The sequence below is a fragment of the Cydia amplana genome, chromosome 14 (genome assembly GCF_948474715.1).
Source record: "Cydia amplana chromosome 14, ilCydAmpl1.1, whole genome shotgun sequence".
Classification (NCBI taxonomy): domain Eukaryota; kingdom Metazoa; phylum Arthropoda; class Insecta; order Lepidoptera; family Tortricidae; genus Cydia; species Cydia amplana.
The window spans coordinates 1,801,794-1,820,234 of record NC_086082.1 but is presented as its reverse complement, the minus strand read 5'-3'; the positions used below and the strand labels follow the sequence as shown (position 1 = coordinate 1,820,234).

The window sequence follows — 18,441 nt, the reverse complement described above, 5'->3', positions numbered from 1 at the left end:
AGGAGGTACTAGAAGGCGAACTCTTAACAGCGAGAGTTAACTTTACAGCGGTCTTATAACCGTGCATAGCGTTGTCCCGCTCACACACCGAAGCCGCATGCCGATCCGCATCAATGTGATAACTATGTAAAAGCCCATTTCCCTGCACATTAGCATAGAGATAGTGACAGTGATGCTGCGCGTGCGTGCGTCACCGCGTATAGCCCGTATGCGCCGGCGCCGTGACGTCACCCGCGTAAGTATATAACAGTTACCTCACCGGCATAGGCACCATTCGCAATACGTAAGTGTTTACTAGCCGAGGGATTGTTTACTAACAGTTTATAAAACGAAAATCGTCAAGTTAAAAGTGATAGAAGAAGTGAAGTGCGGGACAAGGAATACAAGAATTAAGTAAGTACGTTTAGTATTAATTAGTATTTGTTTACTATTTGCTATGGTCGCGTAGCGTACACTACAAGTACATGCGGCCCACGCCAATTTTGGTGTCTAGCCATAGTAGTTGCCGCGCACCGCTATGGAACGGACGCCTGCTCGCACTTGCGCCACCTAGCGGTCATATCTGTCGTAATAGACCCGTTTTGTTAGAGAGTGAATCTTCTGTACCTAGTAGGTACTATTATTTATTCTGTGCTATGGTTCAAGAAAAAATGCAGGTGAAATGCGGCCTCATGCCATGGTTTTGAATAACAAATTGCCTGATTTCAAATGACAAACGGATATCCTTATGATATTGAAACTGAAACCTAAATTGCAATTTGATAAGGTAAAACAAGACGACGAAAGAAAGCGGATGTGTTGTAGGTAGGTATCACTTTCATGAAATACAGGTTTTTAATCTGATAGAAACCGCACACTATTGATAAGAATCAAATTCGTTGTCATTATTTTTAATTTAACTAGATAAACAAACGGTCGGTTTTGTTGTTGTGCATCGTATTAAGGATGACTCACGCTAGACCGGTCCGAGCCCGGGCTGAGGCGGCCGTCCTACATGTCATTTTCTATGACGGGCTAGCGTCTGATCGGTGATCACGTGGTGCTTTCCATAGTACCTAAACGAAGCGCCGGAAGGTCCAGCCGCGTCCCGGTCACGGCCCGGTCTAGCTTGAGTCATCCTTTAGTTTAATAAACTATTCTCGTCACGATTTTTCTAATTATATTTGAGTTTTAGCACTATAATATTTTTTATGATTTTTATCAATTTTATCAGATGTGCGAATTGCCTGGCGGTGCACGCACATTATAATATACTAGCTGTTGCCCGCGACTTCGTACGCGTGGATTTGTATATTGGTGGTTATAAATTCTACATTAGCTTAGAACATTATGCAGCAAAAGATAGCAGTAGGGACGGTTAATCATTTGTTAATTATTATACAACACATGAGATTTGTCTTTCACAACCTGGCTACGAAGTTTCAAGCCCCTAACTGAATAAAATTGTTCTCGATAATCTCGATATAATCTCTCTCAACCCCCAGAAGATTTCCAAGTCCACTATTTAATAAAACCTACTACCTAACTACCTATTTACGAAGTTTGAAGTTCCTAGCTTTAAATAAAATTTGAACCCTCTACCAACTCTCAACCCCTGTTTAAACTTTTAGGGGATGAATTTTTAAAAACGCTGAAATTACGTTTCTTGTATTGTAATAATATGCCTTTATACAATGATTCAAGTCCCGCACTCCAATAAATATTTGGGTTCCATACAAATTTTCGACCCCCTTCACCACCTTGGGGGTGAATTATCAAAGACTCTGAAATTAGTTTTCTCTTCTCTTAATAAAATACCTTTTTACGAAGCTTCAAGTACCTAGCTTTAAATAAAATTATAACCTATACAATCTTTCAACCCCTTTTTAACCCTGTTATGGGATGAATTTTTAAAAACGCTAAAATAAGTTTTCTTGTGTTCTAATACTATGGCTTTATACAAAGATTTAAGTCTCGCACTCTCAAAAATATTTCATCTCCATACAAACTTTCAACCCCTTTTTCACCTCCTCGGGGGATGAATTTTTAAAAACGCTGAATAGGTTTTTTGTTTTTTAATAAAATACCTTTTACGAAGTTTCAAGTTCCTAGCTTTAAATAAAATTTGAACCCTATACAAACTTTCAACCCCTTTTGGACCCTTATAGGGTATGAATTTTTAAAAACGCTGAAATTACTTTTCTCGTATTCTAATAATATGTCATTATACAAAGATTCAAGTCCCGTACTTACAAAAAATATTGACCTCCATACAAATTTTCAACCCCTTTTTCACCACCTTAAATGTTGAATTTTTAAAAACGCTAACAGTAGTTTTCTTCTCTTTTAATGAAATAACTTTTTACGAAGTTACAAATTCGTAGCTTAAAATAAAATTTAAACTCTATACAATCTTTCAGCCCCTTTTTAACCCTTTTAAGGGATGAATTTTTGAAAACGCTGAAATTACTTTTCTTGAGAATTAATAATATGGCTTTATACAAAGATTCAAGTTCCGCACTCTAAAAAATATTTGATCTCCGTACAAACTTTCAACCCCTTTTTCACCACCTCGGGGGATCAATTTTTAAAAACGCTGAAATTAGTTTTCTTGTTTTTTAATTTAATACCTTTTTGCAAAGTTTCAAGGTCCTAGCTTAAAATAAAATTTGCACCCCAAGACAAAGTTTCATCCCCTTTTTTACCCCCTTAGGGGTTTAATTTCCTAAAACGTCGCAATTACTTTTTTTTGTAATTGGCTATTATGCCTTTCTAAGAAGTTTCAAAGTATTTGTAATGGATTCAAACTTTCAACCCCTTTTTAACCCTGTTAGGGGATGAATTTTCAAAAACGCTGAAATTACTTTTCCTGTCTTATAATAATATACCCATATACAAAGTTTCAACTCCCACACTCACAAAAATATTTGATCTCCATACAAACTTTCAACCCCTTTTTCACCACCTTGGGGGATGAATTTTCTAAAACGCTGAAATTAGTTTTCTTGTTTTTTAATATAATACATTTTCACAAAGTTTCAAATTCCTAGCTTAAACTAAAACTTGAACCCCATACAACCTTTCATCCCCTTTTTAACCCCGTTAGGGGTTGAATTTTTCAAAATCGCTTCTTATCTCTTGTACACTTTACAAATGCAACCTAGTGTGCAAATTTCAACTTTCTAGCTTTTGTAGTTTCGGCTCTGCGTTGATGAATCAGTCAGTCAGTCAGTCAGTCAGTCAGTCAGGACACTTGCATTTATATATATAGATTATGTAATATTAGCATTGACAGGTAGCACTGCAGTGGTACCTATTGTTTACACTAGACCGTTGACATCTGCCAACATTGACGTACTTACCTATATCTTAGGATTGGCCTTACTACGGGCAATAAGAATGGGGCACAGCGGTGTGACACCGCTATAAGGCGATTGGTCGCAACTAGTTGCGTTAGACTGCACGATTGGCTCGAATTCGTGAGTGACACCGCTGAACCAGTACCATTTTAATGCCCGTAAGGCCCGTCCTGACCCTGAGAGACGTCAATATCTGCCAAACATTCACAATATGAAAATCTAGTCCCGTAAAAATATTAATACACCTGCATTATTATTTTATTATCGATTCATGTTTCCGACCAAGACCATGCATACATGCACATAGCATATCCGGTATTTTCGAATGTCAAAGTCTTGAAAAGAGATAGACCACTGTCGTGGACTAAATACAAACAATGGATGAATTTAAAATACGTAGGTATTTTAATTTAATTAGGCCACTGTTTCGTCAACAATTAAAAGTGACAAGAACATGACCGCCGTCATCGTCATACAATAGTAAGAGGTTAAGCTCTCAGTACGACATGCTGAAATACTATCAAACTCTGCATAAACATTAAAACACGGTAGTACTTATATTTATTTATTTTGAACTAATTGCCGGTTCTAAAAATTGTAGGTCAATTTTCTTTTCCATCATTACGGTGGTTAATATGTTAAATCCTGTATATTTTAACAACTTAATCCTCTTTCAAGAATAATTGTCCCAGTTGTCAATATCAATGAATACATATGTACCTATTATAGGACAGAATATATTATGAGTTAAGTATATAACACTAGGTACTTTAAGAATGTAAACAATGCATACCATACCAACAATATATATTAATATAAGTTTATTATATATTGGTATAATACATATGTGTTTGTATAAGTAGGTATTAACCTCTACTACCTAGGTATGTACATGTACCTATTTAAAACGATGTTGAGGCCAAAGGGACTTTGAAAGTTGCACTCATTTTATTCTAAAAAGTTTTTTTTTTATTTACAGCTAACCCGTTAATCGCTTCTCCGCGGCTCCCACTGGCTGATTTGCGCAAGCGCATACGATCAACTGCATGACTGCAGTAACACGATCAGTTTCAGTAGTGCGCCGGCGATGGAGCGAACGTGTCTGCTTGCTTGTGTGCTCGTATGTGCAGTGGCCGGTGTTGCCGGTAAGTTCCTTTGAAGGGTACACGGAAAGAACATGTGTCTAGTCATATTTTTCGGAAAATTAGATTTTTATCTCAAAATGTAGAGCTCTTAATGAACTATTAGTTTTTTTTTAGGTAAAATAACCTGGTCACGGAACATTCTGTAATTTTTCCAAAATTTTAAATCGCGATTAGGTACTCAAAATGTTACTAAGGTGACTAGACATATATATGTTCTTTCCGTGTACCTACTCTTCATTTTGTTATTAAATATATATAATTGTAAAAGCTTTGATGGCCAGATATCGTATATGTAGTAATTTCGGTGCAACATTCTTAAAAGAATTTCCATCTAATTTCAGCTGAAATTAATTATTAGTAACAAATATTAGGAAGGTTAATTTAATTGATCATCTCTCTAGAAATTACTTTTTTGTACAATTCAATTACATGAAGGGCTTCCACCTCCTTACATTCTTTTTTTTTTCATTATACAATTAAAATAAAAGCGCACGAACTAGTCAAAATGATCGGAACACATCTTTTAATGTTGTTAGAGTATGTTGAGACGTTTTTGAACCCGCTTAGCAACTTTTGCTGCTGACAGTAGGTACTACATACATATTGGGTCAACGATATTTAAAAAAAACCAAACATTGACCTTAGAATACCTTAGAAAAAGTTAACGATTAAGATATTAAGATATTTATCAGCATTTTTTTCAACCAAACTCACTTTTGTTTGACAGATCGTATCGTATTGCTGTGACATCTTTTAAGCATTGTTCAAATCGGGCCCTAACGGCTTTGAAGTCCGTTTATTTATAATGTCCACAGGAAAGATGCATTACCTCAACTCATAGTAAAAGTTACCCAACTCAGGTAGAGTTAACGTCGTTATTAAGTTCTAAGTATTAAGTTCAAAGGAACGTGAAACAGCCCCTAACTAGGATTTAAATTTTAATTAGTCAAAGCATAGTTAACCGGATCAGGAAACGCCTAATACTATGTATAGTTAGTTAATATTCTAGGTTAATTAACTGCGTTTGTAGTGTTAATGTGGGTATTACTTACTCATACGCCATATGGTATTCTCTACCAGTCAACCTTATATATGTATAAACAAAAACCCTGTGAAGATACTGACAGTTAATTTATAAATAAACCAATCATTTCGTCGAGTTTTGATTGCTGCAATTAATAAAAACTCAGCTACAAGGAAAACGAAACCCAAGTTTGTAAACAAATAAACATCGCCAATTACAAATAATGCTACCTACATGATAATGCTCAATAAAAAAATTGCAATATAGGTAGTAGGTACAGTAACCAGCAATAATATGTTAGGTACTCTTCGAAGGCCGCAAAAATATGTGACAACGCTCTTATGGCTCTACAAATAAGAGCGAATGAACGATATTCGGAAGATTGCGGGTCACTTCTGGATGAGATTGCCTCAGGACCGGGATAAGTGGCGTACTAGAAGAGAGGCCTATGCTCAGCAGTGGGGCAGTGGGCGATAACAGGCTGATATGATGATGATGATGAAAGTATGTTTAAGTATTATTATATAGCATGTATGACCGCCTTTACGGATTAGCATACGTAGATCGATCAACGATAGTGACGATAGTGAAAGTTAGATCACTTGATTGACATGACATTGAAAAGGATTAATTAATATTATGAACAGTTAATGTTATAATGGCGGTTATGGAATTACAAGCATGCATAGGCTACGTTTACCGCTTACCTACCACCAAGTGAGCCCAACGCTTAAAATCTGTAGGGAATAATCTACAAGAAAGTTTATAAAACGATACTTATTCATTTCACGCATGTTGTAAAGGTACCGTACCTCGAAAAAACCTCCGCAATAATTATGTACCAACCTACTTAAACATCCCTGGGGGTTAAAACAGAAAAAGTTGGTTTAAACCTCGTGCCCTGAAATCCTCGCAACATTCAACAGCCCAATATGCCCAATTTTGCCCCCTTAGCACCACTTGCACCATCCCACTAACCCGGGGTTAACCGGTTAAACCGTTAACCCAGTGTCAAATTGTACTGGTAAGTTACCAGTGGTAACCATGGTAATTCCAGGTTTTACCCGGTTCCCTTGGGTTAGTCGGATGGCGCGAGTTGTTTTATATGGGCCACTTGCACCATTGCACACTTGCCGGTTTAGAGTTTCTTATAGGTAGGTACCTATAATAAGAAACTCTAAACCTACCCAGCCTGTGGGATCTGCTGGTTATATACAATCTCAAAATATCGTAACAGCACGCAACCCGTCTGTAAGTATAAACATTGATTGTCCGATAGCTCCGGTGGCTCCAAATGACAGATGACTCGCAAGAACAATGAGAGAAATTGAAACCGGACTATGATTGAAATCAGAGGCATTGTTTGATAAATTGTCTCTTTCATCGGACTATTTGCTGTCCCCGTGATTGATGCTTGAAAAGACAATTAGACATTCGACAAACTTGAGTATAATTTAATTGTTTTTATCACAGACTAGTGGACATTCTTAATTTATCTAAAAACCAGCGAAATTGTCCGCGCTGAAGTTTTTACTTTCATTTTGTTGAAGGAATTTCAAAAAGTATTTCAGTAGCCTATATACAAACAGCGACACTCTTTAACTGTCCATCGGTGGACCTTATAGTTTTACCGATGGACAGTTAACAGTAAGGGCAATGGTAAGTACTTACTTAACTACAATTGAAGAATATTACGGTGTTTCAAAGCACAGTATAAATGTTACTGTAAAAGTCCGAAGTACGGCAAACCCTAGAAGTTACGGATAAAACCCAAGATTTACCAATCTTTCATATACTTTAAATAAATGTCATATACTAAGAAAAAGTGACCAAGGCCTCCAGTGCCCCAGGGGGCGCCATAAGCCTTCAGTAAGAAGTGCATATACTTGATATACTTGGAAAAATTCGACCTATGCCGCTGTGGCTCAGTGGCCGAATGGCACAGGCACCTGCCGCGATAGCAGAGGACGCTGGTTCGTTTCCAGCCTGGGGCAAAGTTTATAATTTATATAGTAGTGTGTCTACTTGAAATAAAAACAAATTAAAATATTTTCTGAAAATAATTTAATTTGTTCTAATATTTTCATATACTAATAAGTAATAGTATATTCTATTAGTAGTACATATACTATAGAGGGTATATGAAAGATTTAGAAACTATAATTATATGTATGTATTCGCAGGCCAAGTGGCCACCATGTGCCGGCCCAACGAGCGTTTCCTCTCCTGCGGCGGTTGCCAGAAGACCTGCGCGGACCCGGCGCCGGCGTGCGCGGCGGTCTGCCGGACCGGCTGTTACTGCGAGGACGATCACGTCCGGAACAGTACCGGACATTGTGTGAAGCTGTCCGACTGTCCGGCAGCATGTAAGTAGTACACCATGTGTCGGCTCAACGAGCGTTTCCTCTCTTGCGGCGGCTGACAGAAGACCTGCGCGGACCCGGCGCCGGCGTGCGCAGCGGTCTGCCGGACCGGCTGTTACTGCGAGGACGATCACGTCCGGAACAGTACCGGACATTGTGTGAAGCTGTCCGGCTGTCCGGCAGCATGTAAGTAGTCCTTACATGTCTATTGTCCGACTTGTCCGTACCAAGCGTGGCTCACTCCTCGATTTCGTCGCGTCGCTACAAGTACCTGCTGCCCACACCAATTTTGGTGTCTAGCCATAGTAGTTGCCGCGCACCGCTATGGAACGGACGCCTGCTCGCACTTTTGTTAGAGGGTGAATCTAGTACTATTATTTATTCTGTGTCCGTACCCAGAGTTTTGTTATGGATCTGGATACCTATTCTGAATAGGTTGTCTTAACTAATAGGTAGAGAACCTAGTACCTAGAGTATACCCACTGTTCACGAATCAGACTGTCAAATAATTCATGTCATTACCTCCTTGTAATTACCGATGTCTGAAAGATACGATTGTGACATAATTTTATGTTGTTATATTCGTGGGTTCGTACTGTTCGCAGTAATCTTGACGAGGTAACCGCGTGCCAATTAACATCTCAAGGTCCCTTAGACTAGATTGGCAGTTATACCCCTACAGTTTCACATTGCAGGCACACATTTCATAATTCCTTTTATAACACTTTAAACTCTCGCATTTTGTACACATATTTAATTACACAAACGGGTCTACCGCGATATAATTTCATTGTTTTTACCTTAAATTCCGACGTTTCAGCTGAGTTGCACCAGCTGTGGTCACGGACAGACTGAGGTCCCGTTCGTGTAATTAAATATAATTTCTTTTACTTTTTTAGCTGCAGCCCTCAAACAAGACACCACGGAACCGCGTCAAGAGTGCCCCGCCAACGAAGAGTACCGTTTCTGCGAGCCCTGCAACAAGACCTGTGACAACCCTAACCCCATGTGCCCGGCGCAGTGCTCTAGAGGATGCTTCTGTAAGGGAGACTTGGTGCGGGACAGAGATGGCAGCTGTGTGGCATACGAGAAGTGTGCCAAGTTTAAGAATGAAACTTGTAAGTATCTGAGCGACTTATAAATAGTAAATAACAACAAGACGTGTACCCTAACACCATGCACCGCGCAGTGCTCTAGAGTAGTCTAGAGGATGCTTCAACTATCTCTTCACCTGACTATACATTCAAACTTCTAACTTCAACATTTATTCAGCAAATAGGTCACAAGGGCATAGATTACATAATAATAATAATTCAGCCTTTATACGTCCCACTGCTGGGCATAGGCCTCCTCTCATGCGCGAGAGGGCTCGGGCTATAGTCCCCACGCTTGCCCAATGCGGATTGGGGACTTCACATACACCTTTGAATTTCTTCGCAGATGTATGCAGGTTTCCTCACGATGTTTTCCTTCACCGAAAAGCTAGTGGTAAATATCAAATGATATTTCGTACATAAATTACGAAAAACTCATTGGTACGAGCCAGGATGTAAACCCGCGACCTCCGGATTGAAAGTCGGGCGTCATATCCACTCGGCCACCACCGCTTCATAGATATACATAGATTACATAGTTTATCAAATTATCCTTAGAGATGTGTAAGGTCTCTGAAAGTCAGAATCCTGTATAATTAACACATTCATTAACAGAAAAGAAACATACGAGAATGGAATCAGCCCTAGGGCCTAGGGGTGCTACTAGTAGCTCGGTCGCATTTTTATCATTTGTCACCATGCCTGACACGTTCTAACAAGTATGTAAGTGCGAAAGTGACGAGCATAGTGATAGTCGATAAAAATGGAACCGTGCTGAGCCCGCACCACCCGTTCACGCGTACAACGCGTAACTCAGCCATCGCCTCCCTCAACCCTCATTCGGGAAAGTGGTGCAACCCGTATGCGGTGGCAATATTTTTTGTTAGACATCTCTAATACAATGAATAGCTCTTTGCTCTATACTCTATACCAACCTACCAACCACCACCAACCAACCAACCCACTTAACCACCAACCTAACTTGTTACTAACATAATATGGGACTTTGTCCTGAAATAAATACTACCCATTCATTCATAATAAAATTAACGACATGGCTTGTTTTCCAGCAAACTACAAGCCCCACAAGTTGACCTGCGCTCCTGGCCAGGTCTACAAAGAGTGCGAGCCCTGCGAGAAGACCTGCTCCAACCCCAACCCCATCTGCCCCGCCCAGTGCAACCGAGGGTGCGTCTGTGAGGAGGGACTGGTGAAGAGCCCCAATGGACAGTGTGTAAGGAGGGAAGAGTGCCCTAAAGGTCGGTATTGGGGGTTCAAATACGGGCTAGACAATACAATAACTAAATAGTATTTCCCCTTCGGAATTATACAAGCCATGTAAAAAAAGAATGTACCTTTTTATCTACTGTAATACTAAACCTACTTATATACTTAACTAAAATACATATGTACTACTTAAAAAAGGACATTTTCTTCACGCCCGCTATCGGAAAATTTAAGTATGTTTTAAAGAGATCCGTACCAATTTTCTAGACTACAGAAAATATTTCTTCTGGTGGATAATAATTAAGGTAATTTTCCGCTAGGTACATGTTCTATATTTAACTTGTAATCTGCCTACTTATTGTATGTACACCATTTTAACTGTACTCTGAATGTGATTGCACCTGAAGTAATAAATAGCCTGTTACTACCTAATCTACCTATACCTACGCTTAACAAATGATCGGAGATTTGAAAAAACCACTTGTATGATGCCCCATTACTGTTTCTCTTGCTCAGACAAAAAGTACAGTCGCCATCAGATATATCAGAGCGGCTATGGCGCTCACAAATATCTGAACGCGCCTCTATTGCCAAGGCGTTACGAATAGAATAGAATAGAATAGAATAGAAATGGTTTATTTGGTGTTGAAATACATGCTTAACCTATAATACATCTTATTCTAGTACAAGACACCAAAATGGATGCCACTCAGCATATGCCGATGACTAATGTCCTTAGCCATGGCGCTGGTTTTCAGGGCAACCAATTAAAATACACATAAAAAATATAAAATAAAGCAAAACTTAAGAGAGAGAGATAACATAACGAGTGTGTGTTCAGTTCAGATATTGTGAGCACCTTAACCGCTCTGATATATCTGATGGCGACTTACAGTTTGTTTTAATTTCTTTCAGACTGATCTTTCTATGTTTCTGCACAGTATGGTAGACTTAAAGATACAGTCAGCTACAAAAAGATGTAAATTTATGAGTAAATAATATCTTGATAAATACTCCCTTTACATAAGAAACAAATATGTCAAGTTTCAAGTGTTTAAATAGCTTATAAATATTTGCAGCTGACTGTATAATATTTCTAGCAGTACTGATTTAATGTGATATTAAATTATTGTTAATTGAAATATATATTTCACAAATAATTTTTTGTTTCTCTCACTTACCTAAACCTAAACTTGGTAATAAATCTTATGTGGGTCTTGAAAGGTTTGTACTATTTATATTTATCCTTATTCTTCCTTAAATAGGGTATTTGTCTACTAGTCAAATCAGTTTCTTTAGTGTCAAAACGATTTTGCTTCTATGGAATTTATATGAAACACTAGCATGTGACGCCACAACCAAATAATCTACTCTTTATAGTTTTCTATGGGTTTTAAAATAGAAATGGTCCCTAAAAATAACTGCTGTCTACATTTCTCTAGTAATATTCTGGTGGTTCATGCGTGGTGTAAAATAATTTATTTTAAATACAGTCAAGTACCCTATTAAGGAACTGCATGTCGACATTGCAGTCGGTGTGCAGTTCCCATACAAATTGCATTTGGGTTGCAGTCAGTCTGTACCAGCCCGTAGTGTTCTAGTTGTGTAACTACCCATTCCACTTACCATCGATTTGACTTCCTAAGGAATATTTTAATATCTGCAAAGAAATTCAAAGGTGTATGTGAAGTCCCATGTTGGGCTAGCATGGGGACTATAGCCCAAGCCCTCTCGCGCATGAGAGGAGGCCTGTGCCCAGCAGTGGGACGTATATAGGCTGAATTATTATAAGGAATATTCAGAAGATAAATAAAAATATGCTGTTGAGTAGTAATAATATTTATAATTATAGTGGTACATTTACAATTCAGTTCAATTTACCAGCTTCATGTAGGTGAGAAAAGTCCCGCATTGGACATAGCAGCAGTGTCTTTCTGCGACATAGGCACCAGCATAAGCCCAGGTACCGCTGGTTGCATCTCCAAATCTCGCAAATTGTTAACCTTCACTTTTAATTCACTGCGCAGTTTATTTATATCAATATTTAGCTGCTTCTGATCTGCTTCTAGAAGCTCCTTGGTTGTTTTATCGTCGTATTTGATAAGCACTGAACCGACGGTGATCCAATGTTTGTTTTGTGATGACTTCGATAACTCCCGCAGCGCCTCCCGGTTTTGATTTCTTCGCTTATCTAATAATACTATCTCTCTTCGGTCACTCAATATTTCCTCTGCTAGTTTTTCCACACTTTCCAAGTATTTGAACAGTTTTTCTTGATCATTCATGTTAAAAACCAAATATTTACAGTAATTTTAGTTTGTTTTTAGTAAACCTAACCTAAAAGAAGGTACTGTCAAACTGACATTGGCAGCTCACAGTTTTTTTAATGTACTGCTTGACCATGAATGCAGAGTTATTTTGCCAAAATAGCATAATTATTTTGTAATGTTAACAGCAAGGAGTCCGTCTAACTAAGCTAACTTTGCACGGATTTGAATAGAACAAAGTGAGGAAAATAAGTGAGGAAATGTATTTTTCACCTCAGCAGCTCGAACAAGGGTACTTTGCTACTTAAAAACAGTGAGCAAAATCGCATTTTGCTCACTGAGTGAGACAAAATGAGCAAAATGCGATTTTGCTCACTGTTTTTAAGTAGCAAAGTACCCTTGTTCGAGCTGCTGAGGTGAAAATTTAATTGTTGGTATATCTTAAGAAAACATGAGTGAATAGAGGTAAGTGATGAAGAAGGAATACATTTTTCTCTTCGGGTTCTCTAATATGTTCTCACTGCTGAGGTGAAAAATGTTGTGTACTACACGAGATCAAAGTTATTTACATCTCGTGCGCTTTTGAGTCCCTTACTACGCTCAAGATTCTAAATTAGATTCACGAGCGTAGCGAGTATTATAGAATCTTTCGCTTGCACGGGACTCTAAATAAGCACTCGAAGAAATATCAAACTTTGATCTCTTGTTGTACAAATAACTATTAACAACAATCTGATATTAATGATGATATTGCCACATTTTGAAAATGAAACTGCCATGTAAAGTTATCTTGGTCCGACTTATATCACAAACAAACCGCAATTAGGATGGAATTTGTAGGCGGCGGCGGCGTAAACTTAGCATTAAGCCCCCTCCACACTCGTGCGCGAATCACGGCGCGAAGCCGCGAACGCGAGTGTGGAGTCGATTTTCGCATACGCGAATTAGACTCTCGCGCGAGCCACGAGACGAGCCGCGAGCCGCGCCACGAGACGCGAGTCCACCGCTTACACTCGCGTTCGGCTTGTCATTCGGTTATAAACCTTATGCCGTGCCGTTAGTGTTTAAATTATATTAGCTCGACGAGCTTGCGAGCCACGAGACGAGCCGCGAGCCCACCGCTTACACTCGCGTCTCGTGGCGCGGCTCGCGGCTCGTCTCGTGGCTCGCGCGAGAGTCTAATTCGCCTAGCAGACAGCGAAATCGACTCCACACTCGCGTTCGCAGCTTCGCCCGCGATTCACGCACATAGTCTGGAGGGGGCTTTACATTTCCCTACAGCCGAGGTGACGTTCGGAAACGACCCCACCATCGAAGACTGCGCTCCGGACGAGGAGTTCCTGGCGTGCGGCTGGTGCGAGCCGAGCTGCTGGGCGCGCTCCCCCGTTTGTCCAAGCGTGTGCACCCGCGGATGCCTCTGCCGGCCTCCGCTAGTGAGGCATTACAGCGGACACTGCGTGCAACAGAAGGATTGCGAGCCACGTACGGAATTAGATGAATAAAGCGGTCTTCACATTAGGATCCGCACGATGCTTTGGTGTGTGAGCGGAACATCGCTATAAACCTACGTCTTACTCAGACACCGGAGCGCCGTGCAGAATTGCAGATCCACACCAGTGTGATCACCGCGTAACTTTGTAAAATCTTTCATTTTGTTTTAAAGTATTTTCTCTCTCTCTGCTTTCCAATACAAGTCATACCTCCAGTTACCAAGTTACGACCTAATACTACTGCTCAAAGGCCAAAATAGGACACATTCATTTCAAACACTGCGACATACTTTATCCAGTCATCTTCACCTTTAGTCTCTGAGTTAATCAAACAAGTAAAAGTCCTTGTGCACCTGCATTTTAATAAACGTAAACCCATTACCATGTTTAATGGGATAGTAATTAATTAGGCTTATCTCCTGAACGCTTTGTCGTTGATGAATGGGGCGAGCGAGAATTACCTTTAGGTAATAAAAAAGCATAAATAATTTTATAGAACATGCATAATTAATGTCCTTAGATACTTTCATGCAGCAAATTTACAAACAAAATTCAGGCGAGATTCCTTCCACAGCTTCCACTAATAGGTAGCTAAGTTTATGAGAATTATGAGTGGAACTTTTGTACAAACTATTAAATTAAATTGCAACGAATAGTTAGGTTACCTACAAAGTATTTGTGGCGAAGAGTCAAAACAACGATTGTAACCGCTCGACTATTTTGAGAAAATTGAGCATCTTATTCTAGAAGTTTTTAAGAAAAATGGCTTGCCGGATGTTTGATGCTCAGCCACTGGTAAAGTGCCAGGTTAACCTCTATCATTATTTTATGCGACCAACAACCAACCCTGAATCTATTTAAAGAACTTTATCCTGCCATATTTTTATCTATATTCGTATCGACATACATTCAACCTATTCGTCATTTCGGGTCATCATGTGGGTGCTATATGTTGGCATTGGGTTATAACTTGGTCAACCATTCGTCATGCCCTTATACGATAAAAACCTTTAAAACTGCAAGGAGAAATGCAAAATATACGCAGTTTTGTTATAGACTTAATACGTTTGTGAGACAGTTGATTTTTCTCTGGTAGGTACAATTGGTAAGTAGTTCGAACTTGCTTGTGAAAACACCTTGTAAGTACGCTGAACTTTGCGTGGGTTATTGCTGTTATATAAATTTCATGCTGGTGCTAATCCTCTACGAGGGGTGTTCAAAATATTCTCGGTATGAGAATGAAAACAAACAAGTACGAAAAGTTTGATATTTTTATTTTTCAATATACTCCCCCCCTATGTTCATACACTTAAAAGATCGATCAATTATTTTTTTTAATCCTGCATAAAAATATTTTTTATCTTTGGTGTAAAAATGCTCCTCCACTGCCGCCTTCAATGCTTCATCATCGGAAAATTTATTTCCACGCAGATCCTTTTTAAGATTGGGGAACAAAAAGAAGTCGCTGGGGGCTAAGTCCGGACTATACGGTGGGTGAGTAACAGTTTCAAACCCACATTCAACAATAGCTGCCTTGGCAATATGAGCAGTATGGACGGGGGCGTTGTCATGCAGAAGCATAACACCTTTGGTTAACTTTCCTCGCCTCTTTTCTTTGATTGCATCCTTTAATTGACGTAGAATGTTAGCGTAGTACTGTCCTGTGATATTTACACCTTTTTCTTTATAATCGATCAGTAATACTCCTTCACAATCCCAAAATATCGTGGCCATGACCTTGCCAGATGAAGGGATGACCTTGAACTTCTTGGGATGAGCTGAACCCTTAATGTGCCACTGCATGGACTCTTGTTTACTCTCTGGGTCATAATGATGAACCCAGGTTTCATCTCCAGTAACTATTCTTTGCAGCACCTCATCAGGATTTTCACCGCACAGGTCAATAAAATCGGAACAACAAGCTACACCCATGTCTTTTTGAAGCCGAGTCAGCATTCGCGGAACCCATCTTGCACTTACTTTTGACATATTAAGATGGTCATGGATAATATCATGTACGGTACCAATAGAGAGATTGGTTACTTGTGCTATAGATTTTACCTTCACTCGACCATCTTCCAAGATAAGTTTTTCCACTTTATCAATATTTTCTTGTGAAGTAGCTACTACAGGCCGGCCAGGTCTAGGGTCGTCTTCAACACTCTCCCTTCCACGTTTAAACTCGCTTGACCACTTTTGAATGGTAGATAAAGAAGGAGCAGACTCACGGTAAACACAATCCATTTCCTCTTTTATGGTTTTTTGATTTTTACCCTGTTTTGTCAAGAATTTTATCACGCATCGATGTTCTAATTTAGTTAACATTGTCAATTCCCACATGATGTTCATGTTTGTTGAGCAATTGCAGAAAAACAAAAGAACATCTCGGTTCGAATTATACTTTTTTTTAATGTCAATGAATAAACCTTAGCGGCCAGTAACGAAAGAAATTTTAGAAGAGGTTGTAAGATATCAATACCGAGAATATTTTGAACGCCCCTCGTATATATTTGTTTACGGATCTTTTGTTAAAGCTTCTTATCTCCAAAATCATTGCACTTTTTGGCCGTTATGTAGAAATAACGGAACCTGGCTTCCATTGCCCACTAAGACCGTACAAAACGTTACAATTTACAATGAGACAAAAACGTTACGTTACAAAACGTAACCGTAACGCTAACATTTACCCCCGAATTGGAGAATGAGAGTTCACGAGGTGCATTGTCAAGAAGGAAATCGGCAATTTTGTTTTCGAAGTGGGTTTATGGATCCATACCCATACTTGCAAAAGCTTTTGTCCAAGTGATAAATCCAAAAAAACACGAATGAATTAACTTAGCTCAACAGCGTACAATCAACCTTCGGCGAGTCCAGCTATAGAGGGGACACAGCTCATACACAGCTTAGTTAAATGCGTTAGAGCAGCCTCCAAACTATTTCCACGAGCAGGTTCGGGGCCGAAAGCCCTTATATTTGACCCGTGGGAAAGACGCCAGAAAGCCGAAGACGGGCCGTGGCCCTAGCCCTAGTATCGAAAAGTTTGGAGACCCCTGCTTTGGAGAGAGAAAGAGAAAGTACTCCTGTTTTCTTAGACTCCAGACCAAAGTTAACCAACGTGTAGATCCAAATTAAAGTGATTAGACTGTTTAGAGAGACTTCACTGATTTCAGAAACTTGCACAAGCCCCAATGAGGAATACGTCTGCCGCTACGGATGTGAGATCCTCTGTGGAGGCCTAAACACCTGTCCCGATCGCCCGAGGCGTTGCCAGCTCGGCTGTCATTGCAGGATTGGTTTCCTGAGAGACACCGCTACTGGTAAGACTTAGAGTCGGACTCAAATATATACGTGTCCAGTGTCCACGTTGCCAGCTCGGCCGGCAGTGATGGCACTTTAAATAAGATTGTTTACTTGAAGTGACTTGAACCTATAAGGATTCTTACTAGGTTCTTACTAGGCTAGGTAGGTAGGTATACCTACAACTGATAAGAATCGAACACCCTTATGTAAAAATATCTGATATTCTATCGAAATTATCAAAAATGTATAACTAATGTTGGGGCCGTGTCGTACAGCTTCGTTTCGTTTCGTGACCCACAAATGGTCTCGCCGGAAGATCAGCGCTGACTTCTGGGTTAGCATTATGCTGAGGCTCCCGACCATTTCGTGGTAAACTATGTATTTATTTTATGTTTAATTTTCTCTGTTTGTTGTGTACTTGTGTATGTTATAGTTTATCACGAATAAATGCGATGATTATGATTATGATTAATGTACATGTAACCGTGTAGCAAAACCAATACCTCGTTTTGTGTTCCGAACTAGTGACTTTGCTATATTGTTACGTAAAGGAGTGCAAAGATGTTGTCTTTTGGTTATTTTTCATCGAAGCTATCGCCGATAATAATGATTATGTAACTTTATTTAAAAGATTGAAATTGCACAACGATTTTTTTAAATGGGAACCACACCACTTGAAATAGCCACCGTCATGATTTCAACCGAACTTCAATTATTTTCAGGCCGCTGTCTCACTCCTGAAGAATGCAAAAACGTAACTATCACTTCAGTCCCGGGTTCGAAGCCGGATCTGCCACCGATATTCAGAGTGCGGGTCACACCCAATCCGCCGAAGCTACTCGAGGAAGTCAAATCTGTTGTTCCAGAGAATTAAAGGCCTCTAAGCACACAACATGCTTAACGTATACGAACGATGTACAGTTTACGCCATTTAGGGTTCTAGCTAAATTGGACATTCCATAGCGTAAGTATGGAACAACCAATTTAGCTAGGACCCTAAATGGCGTAACAATCCCGTGTGGTGACTATACTTAGGTACTTCATACAGAGTCATAGGCATGCTGCGCTCACAGAAGAATTTTGTTTAGGTACCTATATACATTATTTTTGTATAAAATGTGATCATACTATTCGATACTCATATAACTCATACTAGGATGTAAAGATGGATAATGTGTTTTACTCTGATCGAA

The 18,441-nt window shown here is 39.5% G+C and overlaps 2 protein-coding genes across 2 annotated transcripts; one reads left to right on the top strand and one right to left on the bottom strand.

The window, feature by feature from the left end:
* The first annotated feature begins 4,393 nt into the window (after window positions 1–4,393).
* On the top strand, window positions 4,394–18,122 carry LOC134653951 (von Willebrand factor-like). The gene is made up of 7 exons (XM_063509320.1): window positions 4,394–4,483; window positions 7,691–7,873; window positions 8,770–8,966; window positions 10,046–10,223; window positions 13,740–13,940; window positions 17,119–17,265; window positions 17,971–18,122. The coding sequence occupies exons 1-7, from the start codon at window positions 4,426–4,428 to the stop codon at window positions 18,120–18,122; spliced, it is 1,116 nt and encodes a 371-aa protein (XP_063365390.1). The 5' UTR covers window positions 4,394–4,425.
* Window positions 12,020–12,544, bottom strand: LOC134653929 (p53 and DNA damage-regulated protein 1). Its single transcript, XM_063509298.1, has one exon. It carries the CDS (start codon window positions 12,474–12,476, stop codon window positions 12,078–12,080), a length of 399 nt encoding a protein of 132 aa, XP_063365368.1. The 5' UTR covers window positions 12,477–12,544; the 3' UTR covers window positions 12,020–12,077.
* Window positions 18,123–18,441: the final 319 nt, after the last annotated feature.

What these genes read in the sequence shown, in the direction of transcription:
- LOC134653951 (XM_063509320.1), top strand. Translation starts at nt 4,426, where the DNA reads ATGGAGCGAACGTGTCTGCTTGCTTGTGTGCTCGTATGTGCAGTGGCC. An exon ending in TGCAGTGGCCGGTGTTGCCG is followed by an intron (nt 4,484 to 7,690) that starts GTAAGTTCCTTT and finishes ATGTATTCGCAG; the next exon opens with GCCAAGTGGCCACCATGTGC. An exon ending in GAGGGAAGAGTGCCCTAAAG is followed by an intron (nt 10,224 to 13,739) that starts GTCGGTATTGGG and finishes ATTTCCCTACAG; the next exon opens with CCGAGGTGACGTTCGGAAAC.
- LOC134653929 (XM_063509298.1), bottom strand. Translation starts at nt 12,476, where the DNA reads ATGAATGATCAAGAAAAACTGTTCAAATACTTGGAAAGTGTGGAAAAA.